The sequence below is a fragment of the Callorhinus ursinus genome, unplaced genomic scaffold, assembly GCF_003265705.2.
Source record: "Callorhinus ursinus isolate GAN/ISIS: 27379988/994484 unplaced genomic scaffold, GSC_fseal_2.0 scaffold75, whole genome shotgun sequence".
Taxonomy (NCBI): domain Eukaryota; kingdom Metazoa; phylum Chordata; class Mammalia; order Carnivora; family Otariidae; genus Callorhinus; species Callorhinus ursinus.
This window is the reverse complement of record NW_027397137.1, coordinates 585,585-607,850: the sequence shown is the minus strand read 5'-3', so window position 1 is coordinate 607,850 and position 22,266 is coordinate 585,585. Positions and strand designations below refer to the sequence as shown.

The 22,266-nt window shown below is 48.2% G+C and overlaps 1 protein-coding gene across 1 annotated transcript; it reads right to left on the bottom strand.

Moving 5' to 3' along the window:
- Window positions 1–1,913: 1,913 nt before the first annotated feature.
- Window positions 1,914–21,211, bottom strand: ETS2 (ETS proto-oncogene 2, transcription factor). Its single transcript, XM_025863413.2, has 10 exons — window positions 20,907–21,211; window positions 16,653–16,724; window positions 14,100–14,211; window positions 12,855–12,974; window positions 12,409–12,609; window positions 10,535–10,618; window positions 9,256–9,477; window positions 8,245–8,508; window positions 6,155–6,273; window positions 1,914–5,296 (listed from the first exon to the last, which is right to left on the bottom strand). The coding sequence occupies exons 2-10, from the start codon at window positions 16,722–16,724 to the stop codon at window positions 5,081–5,083; spliced, it is 1,410 nt and encodes a 469-aa protein (XP_025719198.1). The 5' UTR covers window positions 20,907–21,211; the 3' UTR covers window positions 1,914–5,080.
- Window positions 21,212–22,266: the final 1,055 nt, after the last annotated feature.

The window sequence follows — 22,266 nt, the reverse complement described above, 5'->3', positions numbered from 1 at the left end:
TACTTTTAAAATTCAAATCAATGGCTGTGTATTCTGTTTAAAACAGAACAGAAGGAGGAACTGGAAGCTTGGTGGAACTCCTGGGTAGGATTTATAATGACTTAAATAAAACACAGCCTGGTTATCATGGCAAGAGGACAACATTGAGAAACAGAAGACCTATGTCTGAGTCCTGATTGATTTAAGGGCCAGCTTTATTGTTGAACTCTGTGCCTGGGTTTCTTCGTATGAAAACAGAGACACGACTGTCAGGAGCCGTATTTTCTTCAGAGACCCCTGCTGGAATGCTTTGCCCATGACTTAAATGGAGCTCCCCAGGTCACTGACTTCCTGCCATCTTAAACAAATGAAAGATTCATCCATCTACTGCCACCCAGTGACTCCACTTTATGGTGGGGAAACTGAGGCACAGAGTGATGAAGTCACATGCCCAAGGTCATGCAGCAGTGCATGACAGCTGGGTGAGAATAATTCAAGGTCAGGCCAAAGCACAATACACTATAGCCAACTTGCTTGATTTTTCCAAAGAGGTGATGAAACAGTTTACTACCCTCCGTGTCTCCCCTGTTCCTTGTCCACCTGCTCTGGCCCCCACATCCTGCACCTCACACACCCAATGGAGCAGCCCCTTCAGACTCCAAATCATTACCACTCATGAGTCTCCACCATTTGCAGATCTGAGGTCCTTGGGGGCCCCTGTATGGGGAAGAACCGGGACATGGTATGGACTAAAGGCAGTTTAAGTTTGCTTCTTCACCACCATGTGGACAAGCTGGGAGACAGGCCACATGAACCTCATCTCTTCATGACCCATTTTGACTATGTTAAGAAAAGGGAAAATTTAAAATATGGTGAAATATACTACATTACAAAAAGATTTAGAATCGGAGTGACACATGGAAAAGACAGAGTGAAGGATGGGAGGAGAAGGACCTTGAGAATATCCATTTCACCTGCGAGTGAATTTTTCCTTATCATGTAGAACATTAGACAATTCTTTTTGCTTTAAATAAAACTGCTCATCTTAATTGGCTATGGAAGGGTAAAATTGGAAGGATGGACATTGATCCAAGAGGAGAGAGGAAAATTCTCACCCAACTCCTGGTCAACCTTCCTGCCCCCTGTTCCACTCTGTGTTCTGGGTGAGCTGCTTGACTTTCCAGAACAGTTCTCAAAGTGAGGTCCATAGACAACTGGGGAGCTCTGACACCCTTTCAGGGGATCCTCAATGTCACCTTTGCAAAAGCGAAGGTCGGTAAAACTGCTGGGACCTTAGCACTAAACTGTCCCAGCCATCATTGTCTTCTTTACCATTGTGTACTCATAGGAAAAAAAAATACCAGTTCCATTTAAAAATGTCCTTGATAAAACAGTAAAAATTAATTTTATTAAAGTGAATACACATCGTTTTAACCTCTGGGTAATCGATAGTACATCTAAAGAATTGCTGCACATTAAGGTAGATTGGTTGTCCCAGGAAAAGCAGTTGTGCATTTGTGTGAGTTGCAAGCTAAACTAACCACTTTGTCCATGGACACCACTTTTACCTGCAAGAACAACAGACAAGTTATGTTTGTTCAGACTTGGGTATCTGACAGGTATGTCCTCAAAACTAAATGAGTCTGTCACTTCAAAGAAAACAACTTAGAGTGTTTGTTGCCAGTGATAACATTTGAGCTTTCAAATGAAAATCTGAATTTTTTGAAAGTTTACTTCTGCCACTGTGAGCTTGAGAGACTCCTAATACTTTTCTGGTGAAATTGGTGATGATTGTAACTAAGGTGATCATTCGATATTAGATGTTGAAATGTGTCAACATTTTGAAGCAATATTTTCCAAAGGACTAATGCATGATGTTACAAAATCACACATGGGTAAAAGATCCATTCACAGTGGAAGACAGACCAATGGAATTTATTATAATCATAGGTAAGTTTATTGATATGGTTTCATATTCCAACTGCAATGAACTTTTAAGAAACTTCCATTTGCCAGGTTTGGTATAGTATGAAACAATATCCACAATTATCCCAGACATCTCCCAAATACTCCTCTGTTCCAATTACATATCTGTGTGAGACTTGATTTCCTTCAAAATATATCACAAGACAAAATGCAGAAGAAAATATAAGAACCCAGCTCCCTTCTTTTAAATCAGACATTAAAGGAATTTGAAAACATGTAAAACAATGCCACACTCACTTTTTTGGGAAAAGTTATTTTCTATAAAAGCATTAATGTTATTTTTAAAAGGAATTGTATTTTAAAATGTGTTCTAATTTCTAATATGGTGAACACTGATGACCAGCGGTGTTCTGGTAAATGTTTAAGAACCAGCTCCCTGAGGGGGCTTGAGGGGAGCCCTGATTTGCAGTGTCTGCTGATTTTCATGGCGCACATACTCTCACCACAATCACATTCAAGATACCAACACATCACTGATGCAAAGTGGGGAAGGGACCTGTTCTCGCCAGCCTGTAGGCAGGGGCCTCCAGCACACCTGTGACGTAACCCACCTGTTTGTTGGTATCCTCACTAAATCTGAAGTGTCTTTGAGAATCTGTATCTCAGGACCACCACCCTCCCCTCTAGTAAAGTCAGCTCAGCAATGTCAGGCATCCTGGAGAAAAGTCCCTGAACCTCAAAAACCCTACTGGGGTTCCTCACTGAAGCATCCTTACAATCTCTTCTGTTAGCTCTGCCAATCCCCTGGCAAAGACAAGACCCCTGGATCTTTCTATTCTAATCCCTTCCTAAAATATCTTTCGGTTGAAGGCAACACTTTTTGGGGGTTCCTTCAGGAAGAGCTCACAGCTGGGTTGCAGCTTGGTCACGATTTGCTGGGTGACCCCATGTGTAAAACCAGTTAAATGGAGATGTGATTCTCAATAGACTGAAAGCTGGGGGGGGAGGTAAGGCGTGGACAATGGATCGGGCTTTGCTATCCTCACTCCGCCTCCCCTCCTCCCTCCCTGTTGGGGGTGGGACGAAAGGAGGACCCTTACAAGGAGGCGTTTGTATAAACAAAATACTTTATTATTTGAGAAAGAAAAGGTCAGATTACAAAATCTTTATCCTTAAGTCTGTTCATTACCACACCAAAGGTTTATCATGGGCTTTAGTTTCTGTAACTATTAGGTTGAATCACATGAAACCGCCCAACTCTGTAGATAAAAAAAGTCAAATATTGGCAATTTCATGTGGTTCAACCCCATATAAAATCAGCCGATGGCTAAGATTCCCTTTGGCAGCAAGATGTTCCCAGTCACATGTCTGTGGATGTTATAAACAGATGTTTGAGTGATAAACATGTCCTGCTTGAGAAAAACATCCTGTGCTTAGACACTGGAAATGGTCTCGTGTAGGTACTGGGACTGAGTCACCCAGCTCTGGCGCTGCTCTGCCCAGCTGGCCTTGCCACCCAGTCCCCACAGCCTCATTAGACGGACGGACTCTTCTATGGGGACGTCAGCCACGGCTCCGAGTGTCCCCCGCATTGCAAGGGAGGCCCATGCGGCCCTGAAACCACATTGGCTTGATCGCTTCCAAGCGCCCCGAACACATGCCCACCCAGGTGCTCCTTGGAAACAATCATGAAAGTCTCCATGGTGAGCAACACGTTTTTTTTCACCTCAAATCCTCCAGCGGATTCTCTCTCCCATCTTGCTTGTCCTCTCTTTGCCTCTGGGCATTCTGCATCCACGAAAACAAGAACACAGAGCTTGGGCACTGAGCAGAAAGGAGCAGCATCATGTCCAGATAGCCCACGACTCCACAGGTGAGGGAAAAGTTGTGTTTCGTTCACGACCAAGAGGCTTCGTGAAGATTCCCCCTCCTGTCCCCCACCTGCCCCGGGCTTCAGCTCAGTATGACCTGTTTAACTTCACAAGGAGCGCAGATAAAAATAGAGCTTTCTTACAAATTACATTTTCTTCCAGTGAATTACTTCTGCAGTAAAAGTAGCTGCTACATAAATCCCTCCTGCTCTCTGAAAAGGAGCCACATATTTCCAAAAATAGCATTCTTATTTTAATCATACAGAATAATTTGGGGCACGGAGGTGGAGCATGGGAAGGAAATGGCTGGTTGGGGAGGTTAGTTGTTGGGGAAACACAGTCGAACTAAAAAATAAAATCAGTCTTGTATGTATAAACGGATTTAAAGGCATGCACAGAAATGGAAAACATATGCCATTTGTCAAGAAAAATACTGCTTTATAGCTTTTACATTACGGTTAAGGAGAAAAGCAGAGGCTAGATGGGCCTCCAGATAATAACATTAAGTGTTTCATAAAAATTCCCAAATGTACAAAGTCCTTGCCAGATAATCATCCAGGCAAAACAAAACAGAAATAGGGACTGACCCTCTTCGACGTCTACCTGTAAGCATATTAAATGTAAATAATACACACTTTACAACTTCTTCGCCCGCCGTGGCAGACCCCGTGTTCGCGGGACGCCGCACGTGCTCTTGGAAACCGCAGTGAACACCGGACGTCTGCGTTCTTATTTCAAATACACTTACAGAATTATTTTAAATTACAATATACAGTTCTCGTTAAATAGGACTCTGAGAGGATTTTGACAACAATTAAGATTACAGTCATATATACAAACTAACTTCTGAAACGGCACGACTATCTCTGCACCCTCCGCCTCGTTGAACCAGAGACCGCTTCTGCCCTCGTGATTCCTGACGGCCAAAGGCAAAAGAAAATGGAAAAAAAAAAAAAAAGTGTGTGCCCGAGACATGCTCGCTCCTTGGAGAATATCCAACGGCCTGAACGTTCCTGTCCCATGGCCTGCTCGGAGCCAGGACGGCTTCCCAGAGCTTCTTTCTTGGCCATTCTAATGTAATAGCATCATAAATAGCGTGTTCCTATCAGCAGGCTTTAGAAGTGAGAAACCACGCCGCTTTGGGTGAAAAGCCGCGGTTTCCGGTGAAATAAGGCCACTGCTTCTTGGGGAGTCCCCTGGATGCGTTTGATCCCGCCTTTCAGGGTCCCTGGAGCAGTCGGCCGCATGGCCGCACTCACAGCCCCACATGGGCCGGGCCGGCTCAGCTCGGGGCCCCGCGGACCTCAGTCCTCCGTGTCCGGCTGGACGCCCAGGATGGCGTGCAGTTCCTCGGGGGTGAACCCCAGCAAGTTCTGCAGGTCGCACACAAAGCGGTACACGTAGCGCTTCCCCGACGTCTTGTGGATGATGTTCTTGTCATAGTAATAGCGCAAGCCCCTGCTCAGCTTCTCGTAGTTCATCTTGGGCTTGTTTTTCCTCTTTCCCCACCGGCGGGCCACCTGTAGCAGACACGGGTGAAAAGAGTTCAAATCTGCAATTTTCCTTACTCACAATTAAGGAAAAGTGAATGACTGCCCCTGGGGAGGAGTCTCACGCTGCTTCCCCAGAGAACTTGACCACTAACTACAGAAGGGCCCCAGCGGTGGGTCTGCTTCAGCACCTGTGTCTCTGAGGAAGGAGGCAGGTGCAGGTGGGAGAGTGAGCCCGCCCCCTGCAGCAACCACACCGTCTCATGCAGGAAGGCTTCGTGTTGGAGCCAACTGTTCCCAACCGGGCGGGCCTGACACAAGGGAAACGCTGTGTCCCCCCACCTCCCGGCTTCTTATTCCACGCCCCACAGTCAACAGCTGCTGGTGCGACTCTGAGCCATGTGACATTCTGCATTCCTCAACACTTCTGCCTCCTCAGGGAATCGGGGCGGCGCCAGCTTGCACTCTAAGGCTGCCTGAGACCCCCAGGGTTCTCTAATGCTCTCCTGGAGGGGAGGGTCTTGGATCTGCCCTCGGCCTTCCCCTCCAGGGTTTCCGAGTGCCCGAGCTGAGCGTGGCAAAGCTGCAAGGGCCAGAAGTCCAGCCCGGGCTGCCGGAGGCTCAGTCCCCACCAGTGGAAAAAAGCACATTTCCTATGGCATTTCAGATGGTCAGGAAAGACTCTCAGCTTAGCACCTGTGCCTTTTTTATCAGATGAGAGAGCAACTCTCAGAAGCCTGCCCCGTGCCCAAGAGCACACCCACAGAACACTAGAACTCACTGCAGCAGTGAACACTTCTTTGTGCCCAGAGGATCGAGTTTATGAGCCCAGAGTGATGAAATCAGGGTTCAAAGCCCAGAGACTGACTTCCCAAGCTCTGGCTGTACCTCGTCAGGGTCCGCGAGCTTGAACTCCCAGCCGTCTCCAGTCCAGCTGATGAAGGGCTGGCAGGATTTGTCCGAGAGCAATTCCAGGAGAAACTGCCACAGCTGAATAGGTCCGCTTCCTGGGGGAAAGGGGCAAGTTGTACGTTTTTATAGATTTAAAGTTCGACAAGGCTTTAGTCCTTTCTAATGAAATAGGCTGACTGAGGAATGGGAGCCCCGACTCTGGGCAGGGTGCCAACTCCAAGTGTGGAGACAGGACTGACCCCTTCAATGGCATGAGGCTAGACACCCAATCAGGGGTCTCCCCTCTCCCCGTCCTGAAAAAGGGGGCACTACGCCCTTGGTAGCTGAGTCGGGTCTTTCTGGAAGAAAATTCAGGGCCACCAACTCTTGACATTAAAATTCCTCATCTTGGAGGGGCCCAGCTGGCTCAGTCAGTGGAGCAGGTGAGTCTCGATCTCAGGGTTGTGAGTTCGAGCCCCACGGTGGGTTTAGAGATTACTTAAAAATAAAATCTTAAAAAAAAAAATTCCTCATCCTGTTTAACTGTTCCTTATGTAATAAGTTTCAGGGTTCATTTCTAGAAGCACCCAGCAGGACAGGGGTGGGGGTGGTTGAAGGGGCATTTCACCACAGAATGAGGCATGTCTCATGGAATCCTAAACTACAGCTTTCCTGCCAAATGACGGTGGGTAAATTGCTTAATCCCAGACTTGGTTTACTCAATAGCCACTTGGGCATTTAGGGTTGTCTCCATGGCTTCACCCCCTGGTGAGGTACGCTTTGCTTTTCATATACCGTTCCTGAATTAATATTTAGAACCACCATCTTCTGAAGAACTCTTTTAAAGACGAGGAGCAGCTCAGAGGCAAGGTGCCCCGCCCTAGATCACACACCCATCAAAGAGTTGTTCCTCAAGACCCAAGGGCCATCAGCAATAAGGCTATAAAGCACCAAGGATAGGAGTTCTGGAACCAGACACAACCAGGCTACCTGTGTGACCATGGAGAGCTGTCTACCTCTGAGCCAAATGTACCATCTGTCAAACAGGTGCACGCGCCCGCCCCCCCCGGGCGGTCTCAAGGACAACCAACTATATATGTGCCCAGTTAACCACACAGAGCTGACACTCAGCAAATGGTAACTAATATTAAAATTGAAAACACCAAGGGGCGTCCGGGTGGCTCAGTCGGTTGAACATCTGAGCCCTGATTTTGGCTCAGCTCATGATGTCACGATCGTGAGATCGAGCCCCGTGCCGGGATCTGTGCTCAGCGGGGAGTCCACTTAGTGTTCTCTCTCCCTGTCCCTCTGCACCCCTGCCTCCCACTTGCATATACTCATGTGCTTCTCTTTCTCTCAAAGTAATTAAATTAACTAATTTAAAACATTTTTAAAAAATGAAAGACAAGACCATTCCTGTGGATGACAGAAAAGAAAAAAATGGATGCTTCCGTATTCTTATTTTAACCTATTGAATATTTTAAGTAGGCATTTTTTTTTTTTAATCCAGTGGCTCCATATGGTCAAAGTATGAAAAACACATTTAAGGACCCATGAAGCAATGAAAAAAAAAATCTTGGTGTTTTTGCTAAAGTACTGGAAATATTTGGTTCTAAAAACGGCTTTATTATTTGTCCCTCGCCTAAAATAGATCTTGCCCAAATTTTAAAAATAAGATGGATTTTTAGAAGCAAGCAAAGGTAAACAGTCCCTGTGCTGTCTGAAGCTGGCTCTGCCGTCCCTCCCTGGGCAAGTTTACATTCTTTGGGATTCCTGGAGTGGGTGAGTCAGAGCTGAAGCCTCCACAGTTCCATGGCCTCCGCGTCTGCTCCTCTCCAGGCTGGCCGCGCACATCCCAGGTGAGGGGGCGGCCTGTGGATTCCCATCCACACCACTGGGCATGACAGTTCATGTGAGCTTGGCCTTTTTAGAACTCAGGGGTACAGCCTGCCTGATTCAGGATGACAGCCACGCACCAAGTGTGGGCTGTAGCTACAATGTGCTCAGACCAGAAACACCCTGGAGGAACCCGGCGCTGGGGCTGGGCCGCGGGGAGGAGACGGGGAGGGTCGGCGTGACACACTCACCCGTGAAGCCGGCCAGCACTGCCGCGGGTATAACCGGTTTGCCCTGCTCCACTGGGTCGCTCCTCTCCTGGATGTAGTCCTTGAAGGACATGGTCGGCTTATTGAGGCACAGGGACTGGCTGCAGTCATCCTCGAAGCTCTCGAAGGACGGCACCCGCTGCACATCCAGCAGCGACGACTGGCTGTTCCAGGACTGCAGCAGGGAGTCTGAGCTCTCGAAGCTGTCTGTGCCGTTCTCGGGGGAGTCGCGGTCCCCGGGCTTCCCTGGCAAAGACAGCCGGGCACAAACGCTGACTCCTCCAGGACAGCGAACCGTCCGGTGCTGCCGAGCGGTGGGGGGGGGGGGGGGGGGGTCCCACAGGCTGGTCTGGGGGCTGTAACACCCCCCCCAACTCCACCTATAGCCTGCTGGTGCCGAGTCCCAGACTTCTCGCCAGGCACTCATTTCTTACAACAGATGCCCTATGCAACCGCATCCTCCATCTGCAGCAGCATGGGTGGGTCAAGTGCACCTTCGAGGGATGGAGAATTATACAGCGATGAAAAGAGCAACGGTCTGCCCCATCTAACAGCGTTGCTGGGTCTCAGACATAAGGAGGAGCAAAAACACCAACACAAAAGAAAATGTAACGCTAGGATTCTGTTTCTATGAAGCTCAAGGACAGGAAAAACTCATCTCTGAGGACAAAAGTCAAGATAGTGGTTTCCTCTTGGTGTGGGGATGCTACTGACTGCAGGAATGTCATGTTCCTGCGTCTTCTCCCAAAATACCCCACCGGGTGGAGGGATCCAGCTGTGAGAGCAGGGGCCCTGTCTCATTTACTCGGTACCCGCAGTGCCCAGCTGGGAGCCGGAAACACAGCGGGAGCCCACACGTGCTGAGCAAAGCCGTCCCCTGCGGCGACAGTGCCGGACGGCCACTCAGGATGCAGACTGCGTCTCCGTCTGCCTGTGGCTCCTGGAATCCAACCACCGGCCCTGCAGACGGAGCCTGCGGGAGTTCCGACTTACCAGAACCACCGGCGAGCAGGTTCAAGCTCCTGCTCGGGAAGTCCTGACTGATGGGACAATAGTTGACGCTGACGGTGTTGAGTCGAGACTTGGGCAGCATCTGAAACTCCTGCTCAGAACCGAGCATGCTGGGCGCCGAGGAGGATGGACACACGTCCAGGAGGCTGCCTTTGGGGTAATTCTGGGTCTGCACGCCGTACGCTGCCTGCTCCACACCAAAGCCTGGGACAGAACAATCGGACAGAAGAGCTATGAGGCAGGAGTGGTGGGGTCATCAGAGACCCTCTGCGCCCTCAACCCGAATCAAATGCAACCAGTTCTATATGCTCTAACCCTCCCCAAAACCGCAGTGGAAAGTGGGCTTTGCAGGCGGCTTTTCTGCTACCTCCTCTTCACAAGCCATTCATGATCTCAGCCAATAAGCCCCCTTCCAAAACGCCTGCTGCCTCGGAGCCAAGATGCGACACCTCGATGTTAGCATCTATCTCTATGGCTCTAGTTTAGCAAACGCCTTCACATGACTCTCGGAATGGCAGAGGTCACTGGCTCATTCAGCTTCCCAGGGCGGTAAGCCTCAGAGAGACGGAGTGATTTGCCACCCAGTATATGACTTGTAAGGGAACAGTCCCTCCCTCTGCTGGCTAGTGGGACCCCCCATAACCTATACTTATCAGTGTCAGTGACCAGAAGGAAAGACCCCAAAGATCAGAGCAAATTTAGAATTGCTTTCTTACATGCCTCCTGTGCCTGGCACCCCTTATTCATTATGCTTAGTTCTGACAGCAGCTAATCAGCTCGCTTCATTCCACCCCATGCTCTGTTCCCTGCCTTAGGCGGCACTGGCCAATGCACAGGTAACACCAGCCACGTAGGGAACGTTACATTTTCTAGTAGCCCCAGGAGCAAACTAAAAAGAACCAGGTGAAATGAATTTTAATAGTTGACCTGACCCAATATTACCAATTATCATTTTAACATGTAATCAGTCTCTTAAAAATTATTAAGGAGGCATTTTATATTCTTTGTTCCATTAAGCTTTTCAGAGCCAGTGCACATTATATTCTTACCACACGTCTCAGTGTGGACCAGCCACATTTCAAGTGCTCAGCAGCTCAGCGGCCACGTGTGGTCACCCAATGGGACAGCGCAGGCTGAGACTGGCCTTTGGACCTCCAGCAAATTTATTTTTATTTTATTTATTTTTGGGGGGGGGTGGGAGTCCCAATTTAATAGAAAAAGTTAACACCGAGGTCTTCAGGGCAGAAGTGACTGGACTGACCTAGTGAATTGCTATTAATCCAATGAGGGACTGAGTTGAGGTGTGAATTTTCTTCATACTGATCTTCCGTCTTTTCTTGGTTTTCTGGAAAACAGACACCGGAGACATAGGATTGCAAATCAAGGTTAAAACCATGCAAGATAAAACGTTTATTTCTAAATTACTGCTATCTGTTTATTTTAGGATAACTAAATGCATTTACGCTTCACATTTAAGCTGACGGTATTCGGTGTCATTGGTCTTTTTTTCTTTTTTTTTTTTTAAGATTTTATTTATTTATTTGACAGAGAGGGACAGAGCCAGAGAAGGAACACAAGCATTGGGAGAGAGGGAGAGGGAGAAGCAGGCTTCCCGCAGAGCAGGGAGCCCAATGCGGGGCTCAATCCCAGGACCCTGGGATCATGACCTGAGCTGAAGGTAGACGCTTGACCAACTGAGCCACCCAGGCGCCCCAACATTTGGTCTTTTTCAAAAACTGGAGTTGGCAACGTATTTCCTAATAACCAGAGTAAGTTTTCCAAAATGAATGCTGTCACTGGCCAAGTGAAATGTTCTACTGCATAATTTTAAGTATCTAGACTGTGAATTTAATTCATCTGTGCCATCAATAGACACTTAAATATTTATGAAGTGCCACTTGTCTCAGGGGCTAGGAATACAGTGGGTTAGTAAAGCAGACCCAGCTCCTCCCCTCTTGAGGTTATGGTTTGTGGCTTCAAGCCCCTCATTTCTCCAGGGTGAGGTTGAGTACGGCACAGAAAGAGGCAAGCAGTGCTGTGGGAACCTGAAGGGGGCCTCGGTGCCCTGGGACTTTGAAAAGGAAAAGGTTAGCATTCTCTGTGTGTGCTTACTTCCTACAAACACACTGAGCCACACGCACCCACAAATCCAGACCCTCAGACTTACACTCAGAGTGACCACAAAACAGGCCCAACCTGCCAGTGAACAGATTCACCAGAAACTTGTCCAATCAGACTTGTCCAAATTCAGGGAGAATTTGGGGGTCTCCAAACTTAAGTTTCCTTGGCCCCCAGAAGCCACAGCTGAAAGAGAGGGTGGCTGAACCCTAAGGTCTTTTAAAGATTCTGAGTCTGTAAACGGTGTTGAAACTCAGTGTTTAAAACCAAGTGAACGAGGACTATTGCTCTGAACTCGACCAAAGAACTAATCTTCTCATGTTTTTAACCTAACCCCTCACTATAATTTTTTTTTCCTTTTTAACTGGATGTATTTTTTTTTAGCACTGCTGTCAACACTCTTTTAAGGTCTGAACCAAGACCTTCTATATGATGAGAGTTCTTTTGTTCAATGGCCAGTTTCTGTATAGTGTCAGTGTATAAATATGTATCAATTACTTCTGCATTCATTTAAATACATAAAACCAGAAGAAATTCTTATTGTTGGATTCCATTTGGTCTTAGGAAAATTCACTGTAAAATTCACGGGGTTTGTCTGAATAAAGGCTCCTCTTCATTGAGGCTGACTTTCTTCTTTGGGTTCTATAAGGTGAGCCACCAAAACACAGGACTTCTTGCTGGCCTCCATTATCTGAGGCAACACGTACTCGCCTGACACATGCCATCAGATCACCATCAACAAGGTAGTGACTAAGGTTACTGCCTTGTGGCTATCCTTGATGTTACACACACACACACACACACACACACACACACACACACACACACACACTTTAGTGGATTAAAAAACCTATAATCACTGCCACACATTTGACTCACACCAGTGGCATTTTCCGGCAATTTACTTTACATAATTTTGAAACCCCCACCGTAGGATTACTGAGCCCCGATCCCCCCATCTCCCTTCCCTGCCGTGGCTCTCCCCAGCGCGGAGGTGCCCAATCCCTCAGCAGGTACCTTTGATCATCTGCTCCAGATGCTCCCAGAGAATGTCGCCCACAAAATCCGGAGCCAGCTCCAGAAAGCGCTCCTTGCCCAGGTTGCACAGCACCTGGCCATTCATGCCAAACCTCTGGAAATTGACGTTCACCAGGCTGAACTCATTGGTGGCCCAGAGAAGCCACTGGCACACTTGCTGCTCGGTCCACAGCCAGGGGTCTGCAAGGAGGGAGGCAAAGACGGACACAGGGAGAAAATGGGAGGAGGCGGTCAGACCGGAGTCACTCCTGATCGACCCACAAAGTCCAGATGTGTTCCAGAGACTGTCCAAAGGAGCAAGCCACCCAGGGGAATTCTAAGACCCCAATAACAGTGCTGGGTTAAAAAGTCATCTCAAGCGACCGCGGTCAGATTTGTTGTTTGAGTACAATGCAGACTCAGAGAAACGACTAGAACGCACTTACTCTTTGGGATGCCAAGGCGGCGCTGCTCCTTCTTAAAGCCACTGAAGGTAGCTTTTAAGGCTTGACTCATGACAGCCTTGCTGCACGGAGTTAACAGAGGCAATTCACAGTTGGCAGAGTCTAGAAAGAAACCCCATGGGGACATTAGGACTTCAAGCTGGCAAGACCAGATAGAGAATTTAGGGGAGACATCTTAGTTTTCAGGAAGGAACAATTTCAATCGCAAACCTTGACAGTATTCCTTAGAAGAGTATAACTATTAACAAGAATTGGGGGAGGGCAGCAGAAATTGAGAAAGTATTATACATCTCATAACTACACTTATAAAAAAAATCTAAAATAAAACTCAAGCTTTATTTTGCAAATTATTTTGCACAACTTCATTAAAAAAACCCAATTATCCTCAGTTGAAATTTCTATCTAAGTCTCTTTTAAAATTTTTAGACAATGAAAGAAAGCACATGGTTTTGGTCAAAATTTTAAGGGATGCAAAATGCACAGTTTGACGTTACTGCCATTACAGTAAGCAGCAGGCAAAGGGACTTCTTAGCACCTGTAAAGTCAGCACATCTGCAATTTTTAATGAAAAGCAATCTCTGGATTCCCTCAGCAATTTCAAGAATGATAAATGACCGGCTCAGGATGGCATGCTTATGCAAGCCTATGTGTTTTAGTTAATTTTCCGGGCTGTGTTTTCTAGGCACCTACTTCATGTGACGAAGTAATCTCTGGAATGTTTCCAACTAATAACCCTATCACAGTAATTGTATAGGCATTATCTGACTGTTATCCCTTTAAAAAATAATAAACAATGACATTAAGAACTACAGAAGTAAATGCAGACGGGCAAATATCAGCAATATAATTTGTTGCCCCAAGACTCCGGGGTAGGGGATGATCTAACTCATAATGAGACCCCAGAACGAGAAGCTGGAGGGCACTTTCATGGTCTGCTTTGTAGGTGCCCCTGGAAGATGGGGCCCGGGCTTGCTGCAGTGATGAGAGCGTCGCATTGGAAATCTCAGGAGCTCCCTGGCAGTCTGGGCGCGTCTGGCAGCGGACAACATCAGGACCCTCATGCTCATAAAGAAGGAAAACTGTCTTCTCCCAGGTTCAGAGCCACCATCTGACTTTTCAAACCAAACATTCAAGACACCAACCTTTGTCGCTTACCAATGATCATCTTTTTAGTAACTGAACTACGAGAAATCATGCACAATTGGTCGAGTCTGAGTAACAAATTACCATGAGAAATGGAATCCAAGCCTGTTGGCACTTCTTGAAGTGTTTGCTCTTCACTGAGAGAGGGAAAAACAGCAAACAGGGACCCATCAAAGGTGTCAAAAGCTGGCTGGCGCTGCGAAACAGATGGAAAAGGAGACTGAAATTAATATTTAAACTTACTTAATTACCTGTTTGAAAAGTGGTCCATGGGTCATCTTACTGATACACCCTCGTGAAACTGGCAATTATAAAGCCATAAAAGGAACTGACCAGTCAATGCTCCGACCAGACTTCTACAGTCAAAGTGATGGAAAGGATTCTATTTTACTCTGGATCATTGCTTCCACCTCGCGGAGTCAGAATGACTGGGAATTTCTTTTTAATGGCCTAATTTCAATGAATAAACTAAGTAAACAAACCTAAAAATAATGAAAATTTAGAAGAACAGTGCTGGGTGGGGCTTACAGACCAGCTGGTCCAAACACCTGGCCCCTTTGCCCCATCAGAGGGAAACTGAGTCAGACCCTCAGCAGGACAGTTTTAGCTCACTGCAGTAAAGCAAAAGCAGATGACTGAATGCAACTTGGAAAACAGTGAGCTCAACTATTTGTGGAAGCATTTATTTTTATGTTTAACCACGAAACGCTTTAATTAAAACTAGATTTTCTTTCCCTCTCATCAATTCCAACGGTTCAGAAGATAGTAATACATATGAAAACATTCCTTACGGTTTAATTTTACAAAAGTAAAGGTTTTGAAAAGACCCCTGTCCCCCATCATCAACTAAGGAGAAAGATTTCCAAAGGAAAAAAGGTTTCAAGTAAAACTATGTACAGCTTAGGGGGAAGAAGAGGACAGAGACACAGAGAAAGATAAACCCCACAACACGGCGGCGATCTCTGATAATTCATCTAACCTTCACAAAAGAGGTCGCCTCTCGTGTAAGACCTGTTTATAAGTAACAGATCAAGTCCTGATTCGTCGCTGCCTGACTTGCTGAGGAACAACGTAAAAGATGGTTATATTTTTCCTACATAAAGTAGAAAGCCCATGTTATGCGTAATACAATGACCCATCTGTTGAGTCATCAATTAAAAAAATGTGCAACACATTTACAAATAAAATCGGTTTGTGTGCTTTCTTCTTAGAAATGCAGAACAATGCATGACGCATTACGTAACAAGGCAGGCAGAAGTTGGGACTCCGCCGAAAACACTCAAGACGATGATGTCCCAATGATGTTGGAGCCCAGCCCCACCCCCATCCCCCCCACACCGCCGCCCCAAAGCCCAAGACAATAATGTCCACCTGCCAAAACCTTAAGGAGAAAAACAATCAAGTTTGAAATCTGCATCTAGATGTATAAACTGCTTCAGGGCAATCAGTTTTTAAAATTCCCACTAGCATTTCCCCGGATGACCAAGGAAATGCCTCACCTTTCCTGACTGGAAGTTCTTTTTTTAAAATCAGGAAGCCAAAAGACAATACAAATTTGCACTAAGTATTTCAACACATCAATTTCAGCAACGACTGTTTCTTCTCCAAACCCAAAAATCACATGGGCATCATCAAATCCTTTCTAACTTATAGAAGAATTTTTCTTCCCAGGGGTGTGGCTGCAAACATAATACCGCAATTTCTTGTACAGTTTCTGCCACGCTGAAAACATCTGACCAAATCAAACCAGAAAACTCGCTGGTTTGAAGTTTCATGACCTTCATGATACTCAAGAAGAGCCTGGGCCCATTTTTGGCTCTTTGGGCTCTCCCAGACAAATAACCTGCTAAGGATTTATAAAGGAAAATAACAGGACAGAGATACATCACTATATAAGCCTGGAGGAGGCCAATCTAAAATCGCACTCTGAAATGTGTTTACTACACGATGCTAAGAAAACAATCCAATCTCGCTGTCACATTTGGAGAAGGCAAAGGGGAAATGATCAGTTTGTGCTACTCGAGAACGTTCTCAGAAGGAACTGAGATAGAAGCTATGTGAAATTTGGTTATTATGCACCGTTAAAGGCTCCTTCATCGTTCATCTGTGTTTGGTTTACGCCAACAGGCATGCTGTTCTCTGTGGCAGGGACCACAGGCTGCTTGCAGCCCGTGGGCACTGGTCCTTCTGAAGGGAAGAAGCCCCCACAGCGGCGCTGGTCTTCCACCTCTCAGCTCTTTCCTTTCCAGTTCTTCAACACCCAGCCCAACGTCCTGGGAAAACCCATGGGGGAACAGAAGGGCAGTGGAGACAGCTTCTCCAGCTCGGTCCTACTGAGAATCATGGGATTTTTCACCTGCCAGGAGTCTCAGAAATAAACCACAAAGGCCTCCCCATCTGCAAATTAAATGGTTTCATATCTTGGAAGACAAGTAGAACGAGCATCAGGAGACCCATTTTATAGACTAGAAAACTGAGGCCCAGAGATTAAGCAAACAATCAAGAGTCACACAGCCCATAAACTAAAAGGCTGGGGCTAGAAACAGTCTTTTAGGACCCAGCAGGTGGTTTTTCCTCCTAGAGACTGAGTTTCTCAATGTTTTCTAAAAACTTTTAAATTAAGACTTGCTCTCTTACCTTCAGTGTCCCTCTGTAACTGTTAGACACAGGGGCTACCTGGTCCATGTTCTTGATTCCAAAGTCATTCATCTTAAAAAAAAAAGGAAAAGACATAAAGAAAGAGTCACAGGGGCAACAAATCACATACATTTCTAGTAAGTCTTTATTGGCTCCATCAACCCTAATTCTGGCGGAGTCTGTCAAGGTCCACAGCAAGACAAGTCCTTCAAAGCTGAACGCTAGTTCTTAACGTTTTAGGCCCTTCTCACAAAGGGTATGCTATTTAAGTAATTAAATAATAATGCTGATTCTCTCCTGAATTCCAGTTAGAGATGAAGCACACAGATAAAGTCACTTTCTGTCTGGCTGGTCAGGCAGGGCCTCCCAAGGGAGCCTGGCTGGGGGAGCTGAGCCAGGAGGACCTTGTCTTTCCATGACAGGAGTAGGGTGAGCTGCTTTTCACTGCCATGTCCACGGTTGGCTCAGGGTGCAGGACACCCTTGGTGGCGGGGGGAGTTGCTGGGCAGGCACTGGCCACCTCCCGTTTGCTGCGGGGGGGGGGGGGGGGGGGGGGAAGAAGAGGCAGTCAGCTCAACCTGGGAACTCCTGGTGGATCCAGATCCAAGGTCAGGACACTGGAAAGAGCCTCCGAGGTCCTAGCCTCTCCCTAAGCTGTGAGAAAGCCCTCCCAGAAGGACAGAAAAGGTTCCCAGAACTACTGCTTCAGGCCAAACCCCCTGCACTGTCCCAAACCCTCCTGTGTGGACTACACAAACTCGAAATAGGTCTGCTGTGTGTGTTGCTCAGCTGTGCATTTCTTCAAGGGCAAGTAATGTTGATCACAGAGCAGTCGTACTTGCTTTGATAGAGTCTGGGCTTCTACTAGACAGACCTGCGCTGACCAGTGTGGTAGCCACGGGCCACTTGCGGCTACCAAGCACCTGGTACATGACTAAGATGCGCTGAGATGAGCTCCGCATGTAAAATACACAAGATTTCAAAGATCGTGTAAAAAAAAGTAAAGTATCTCAGTCATGACTTTATATTTACTGCATGTTTATATAATATTCTGAATGTATTCAGTTAATTGAAATATATGGAAATTAACTTCATTTACTTTCCTATATTGCGTGTAGCTATTAGAAAACTTATAGTTTTTACGTGGCTTGCAATCGGACACTGCTGGAGACAGAAAACTGAACTTGGAGCCCTAACATAGGGCTGGCCGGGTAAGTTCTATATTAAAAAGTAAGAAAGGTACCAAGATAATGCCACCAGAGTGGTATATGAAAATACAGAGCAACTAAAACTAAAACTCATCTTCAAAGAAGCTGGGCTAGCATCAGTGATAGTAACCTTTACCCCATGGGGTATGCCTCACCCCCCAGCCTCTCGGCTTTGAAACCAAAGGTCTATGGGCAGCTTTACAAGGCCCCCCTCATTGTCTTCCCCCATAATCTACCCTGGGCGCTGCCACCTGTTACAACCAGGAACTCTGAGTAATTAAAATATTGTGCAATTGATAGGGCTTACTGGAGGTGGCAAGTAGGACATTTCCCCATGACTCCTTCGAGTTTGTACTTTGTTTTCTCTTTATGATCAACATTATGTCTAAACCCGACCTCCCAACTACTAAACACCACACACACACACACACACACACACACACACCGCCCTCTGGCTAGAGAGGCAGCGTGGGAGGAGAGTCTACCACACAGAGCAGGCAAGAGGCACTGGGGAAGGTTGTTAAAACCCTCAGAGTGCGAGTAATTATCAGGGTGGCCAGTGAAGGCTGGAGAACACTGACATAAATTAATCATCCTGTGGGGCAGGAGGGGAGCAGAGGAAGGGTTGTCCTGGATCCAAAGTGGCCCCATTGGCTCAGAATCTCCACTTAGTGGATCATGTCATCCACGTGCACTCACGAATCAATATTCACTACTAATGATCCCTGAACGGACAGGATCCTACTGACAAGAGCTAAGCCCATGCTGGGCGACCACACATTCCCACTTCAATGAATCTTCCTGGCATTTCTGAGATGGATGTTGTAACATTTTACAGTGATGTTGCATCTTACAGGGCAAGGGAGGCCCAGAGACCTCCGATGACTTGCCCAGGATCACAGAGCTACTGCAGGGCTAACTAAAGGGGCACAGGGCGGATCAATCCCAGTGGAGCTGCTCCATGGGAAGGTAACCGGGATGATGACGCATGGGCCTTCTCCCACCACATCACTATGGAGTGAAGAGCGCATACAAATATTATTAGACCATGGCCCAGCTCACCACTCTTTACTATGGGACATGCTCCCTAAGTCTGAGCTTCATGAACTAAATCCTGTTACCTGTTGATTAAATAAACCTCAAACAGGAGACCCACATAAAAAGACATCTTAACTGTTACCCATGATCCCTCCTGAGCCCACTGGGTCAGCTCTTTTTCTAAGTCTGGTTTCCCCAACAACTTGCTGACTTTGGTGTACATTTTTTCAGCCTCACAGAGATGGACAGAGTATTGGTATGGAAGGCAATGGGTAAAGCTCTCCTGGTTTTGGGGTATAAGTACCAGGAGAAAAGGCAGTCTACCACTCCCACATAAAGAGCTCTAATTACTAGCTACAGAATAGAATTCTTTTGTTGTCCAGCTTTTAATTTGTTTTGTAAAAACCATGTGGAATCAGAGTACCCTTCCACTTGGGTTTCAGGCAGACACATAACTAATGAAATTGAAGTTCACTCATTTTACTCCACAAAGCTTGTTAAGGTGGCAGACAGGTCAAGTTTCTCTACCCAAATCGATTTCAAATTTAGGTCCTGGCGGTGTTGCCCTATTGACTGCTGCTTCTGAACAACAACAACAAAAAGAAAACCTGGCAGAAATGTGTGAGCTAAAAATAGTAAAATTTTAAACAAAGAGAATTTGCCGAACTTCCTGGAAGGAGTGATCCTTTATGTGAGAGATCAGAGCACAGGTTTGTATTTAGGTAAATTAGAAAAACAAAAGCAAAAACAAACTCATTTGCCACTTTGGAAGGTTGGTTTGCTCTTTCTTTTGGAAAATTATCAGTTTAGAGAGAGGAATGACTAACCCCAGAAATGAGTGAATATTTCCCTGCAGGGCCCACAGCGCTAACATTCACTGTACTGTGATACTACTCAGAATTTTAATAAACCTTAACTTGGAGATTTATCTCCCTGATTGGTGGTGCTGTGGACAGGCAGATAGCGCACGGACGCCTCCATTGTCCAGGACAAACATAACCTCTTACTGGTGAATTAAAATAAATTACCTCTATCTCCAAAGGGGACTGCTCATTTCTCTACTTTCTAAATAAGTAGCTCGTCACCACCAGTTTAAGCTACCCTGAAACTGAATACAGGCCAGTATTTTAAAAGTCTCCTGTGCTTAAAAAAAAAAAAAAAAAAAAAAAAAGAAAGAAAGAAAGAAAAGAAAAAAAAACCAAAATCCAAAACAAAACCAAAAAACCCATATACTTAGAAACGTTAACCTTTCATTCAAAATCCTTTAAGAACGCGAAAATAAAGGCAGCACTGACACCCACGCCCGCATTTCCGACAGGCTCCCACGCTCCCCTCGCCGCACCGAGGACCCCCGATCCAGAGGTCCCGGGGCGCCCGTGGGGGTCTCGCCCTCCCGGAGCCTCCCTCTTCCGCCAACCCCCGGCCGGGCCCCGGAGTGGCCGAGCACGTTTTCGGGGAGCTGCAGCCTCCAGGTGTTTTAGGCGCCGGGTGCCCCCGATCCTACCGGACCCGGCGCGCTCGGGTAAGTCACCCGCGAAGCCGGGCGCGTCGGGGCCCCTCCGATACCCCCCTCTGCGTCCCCCCCAACCCCGCCGCGAAATCAGCCCGCGGGGCGCCCTCTGCAAGAAGCCCCCCACCAGACCCGCATTTCCTTTTAAAAACAAAAGCAAGTGAAACAGGCGGGCGCGCCCTGCCCGGCCGCTCGGTCACCCGCGGCCGCGGCCCAAGTTCGAAGCCTGCTCGGCGCGTCACGGCCGGGCCCGCTGGCGCTCTGCCCCGGCCCCCCGCCCTCGAGCCGCCCCCGAGCCGCCCCGGCACCCGGAGCGAGCCCAAAGCCGGGGAACAGTCGCCGCCCCGCCGCGGTCCCGGCTGCGCCTCGGGATCCGGACCTCGGGGCTACACACGTCCCCCGCCCGGGGCCTGGGGTCCCCGGGAGAGGAGCCGCGCCGGAGGGAGCCCTCCCGGACCCCCGGCCCGCCGACCCGCGCGCCCCGGGCCCCGCTCTTACCGCGCCGCTTCGGGCAGGGCCGGCGGCGGCTCCGGGTCGGGCTCCGCGGTGCGCGTCGGACGCAGACGAGGGCGGCGGGGCTGGGGGGCTGGGCCGCGGGCACCTGGGCGGGGGGCCGGGAGCCGGGAAGCTGCCCGGGGGCAGGCAGGCGGCTCCGGGAGCTCGAGGATGGGGCCACACCGCGTTCGGTGCCGCCACCGGAGGAAGTAACCGGCCAGTCCCCTTCGCGGCGCGCTCTTCAGAGCGGGGGGAGGAGGGAGGAGGGAGGAAAGACGACAGAGGGGAGGGGAGGAGGGGCAAGGGGGAGGGGAAAAGAGAGAGGAGGGGAGAAGATGGGAGGAGGAGAGAGGGGAGGGGTGGAGGAGAGGGGAAGGAAAGAGCTGAGAAGGGGTGGAGGAGGGGAGGGAAGGGGAGGGAGAGCGCAGAGGAGGGGAGAGGAGGGAGGGGAGGGAGGGAAGAGAGGAGGAGACTAGAAGGGAGGGGAGCGGGGGCGGAGCCGGCTCCTTCCCGCCCGGTCCTCGCTCCGCGCCCGCTGTCACCTGGCTCTGTCCCTCGCCTGCTGTTCTGGGACAGCGGTGGGCCGGGGACTGGGGGCCCGGCGCCCCGCGCGGGTGTGAGCCCGGGGAGATCAGAAGGAGAGCCTCTTCTGGGAGGATTAGGTTTCCTCCCCTTGTCCCGCGGGGTGGTGGCACTGAGTGGCTTGGGTAATAAGGGGCTCACTCCAGCCCCATTCCCGAATCTCCTCATGGCCTTTGATTTCTCGTCATTCTATCATGAAAAGCCTCCAAAATGCGTCTGAGATGATAAAGGTCCGAACTGGGCCCTAGGCTGGGTCACTGAGCCTGCCCCGCTCCGGGAGGCCCCAAGCCTCTGGCGTCGTGGGAGGGGCGCCCCCTAGAGTTGAGCGGTGCCTGGATGGTAACCAGCGTTGGCTGAGCGGCTCCGGGCGAATGCTCATCATTCTCCAAAGCATGACTGTCCCCACTTAAAGTGTGAGGGAACTGAACCTTAGGGTAAATAAATTGCCGGGTCATAAAACGTATGAACGGGAAATTCACGGTTGAAACTCAAGTTTATCTGACTCCCAATCACGGTCAAAACCATCACCCTTACTGCTGGTTTCTATTGTTAGCAGAAAATACTTGAGTCCATGCCTAGAAATGCGTGCATTTCCTATCCAGCTTCTCAATATTTTAGAGAAAAATTTAGATTCCTGAAGGTGGTATAAAATAAAACAGCCCGGCTTAGGGAAGGCCAGGGGACTGAAAGTTGGCGTATCTCAGGGACTGCAGTGCTGGGAAGGGAGAGGAGTCATCTCCCTTCTCTGTTACCAAGGCTCCCGGTTTCCATGGCAACCCTA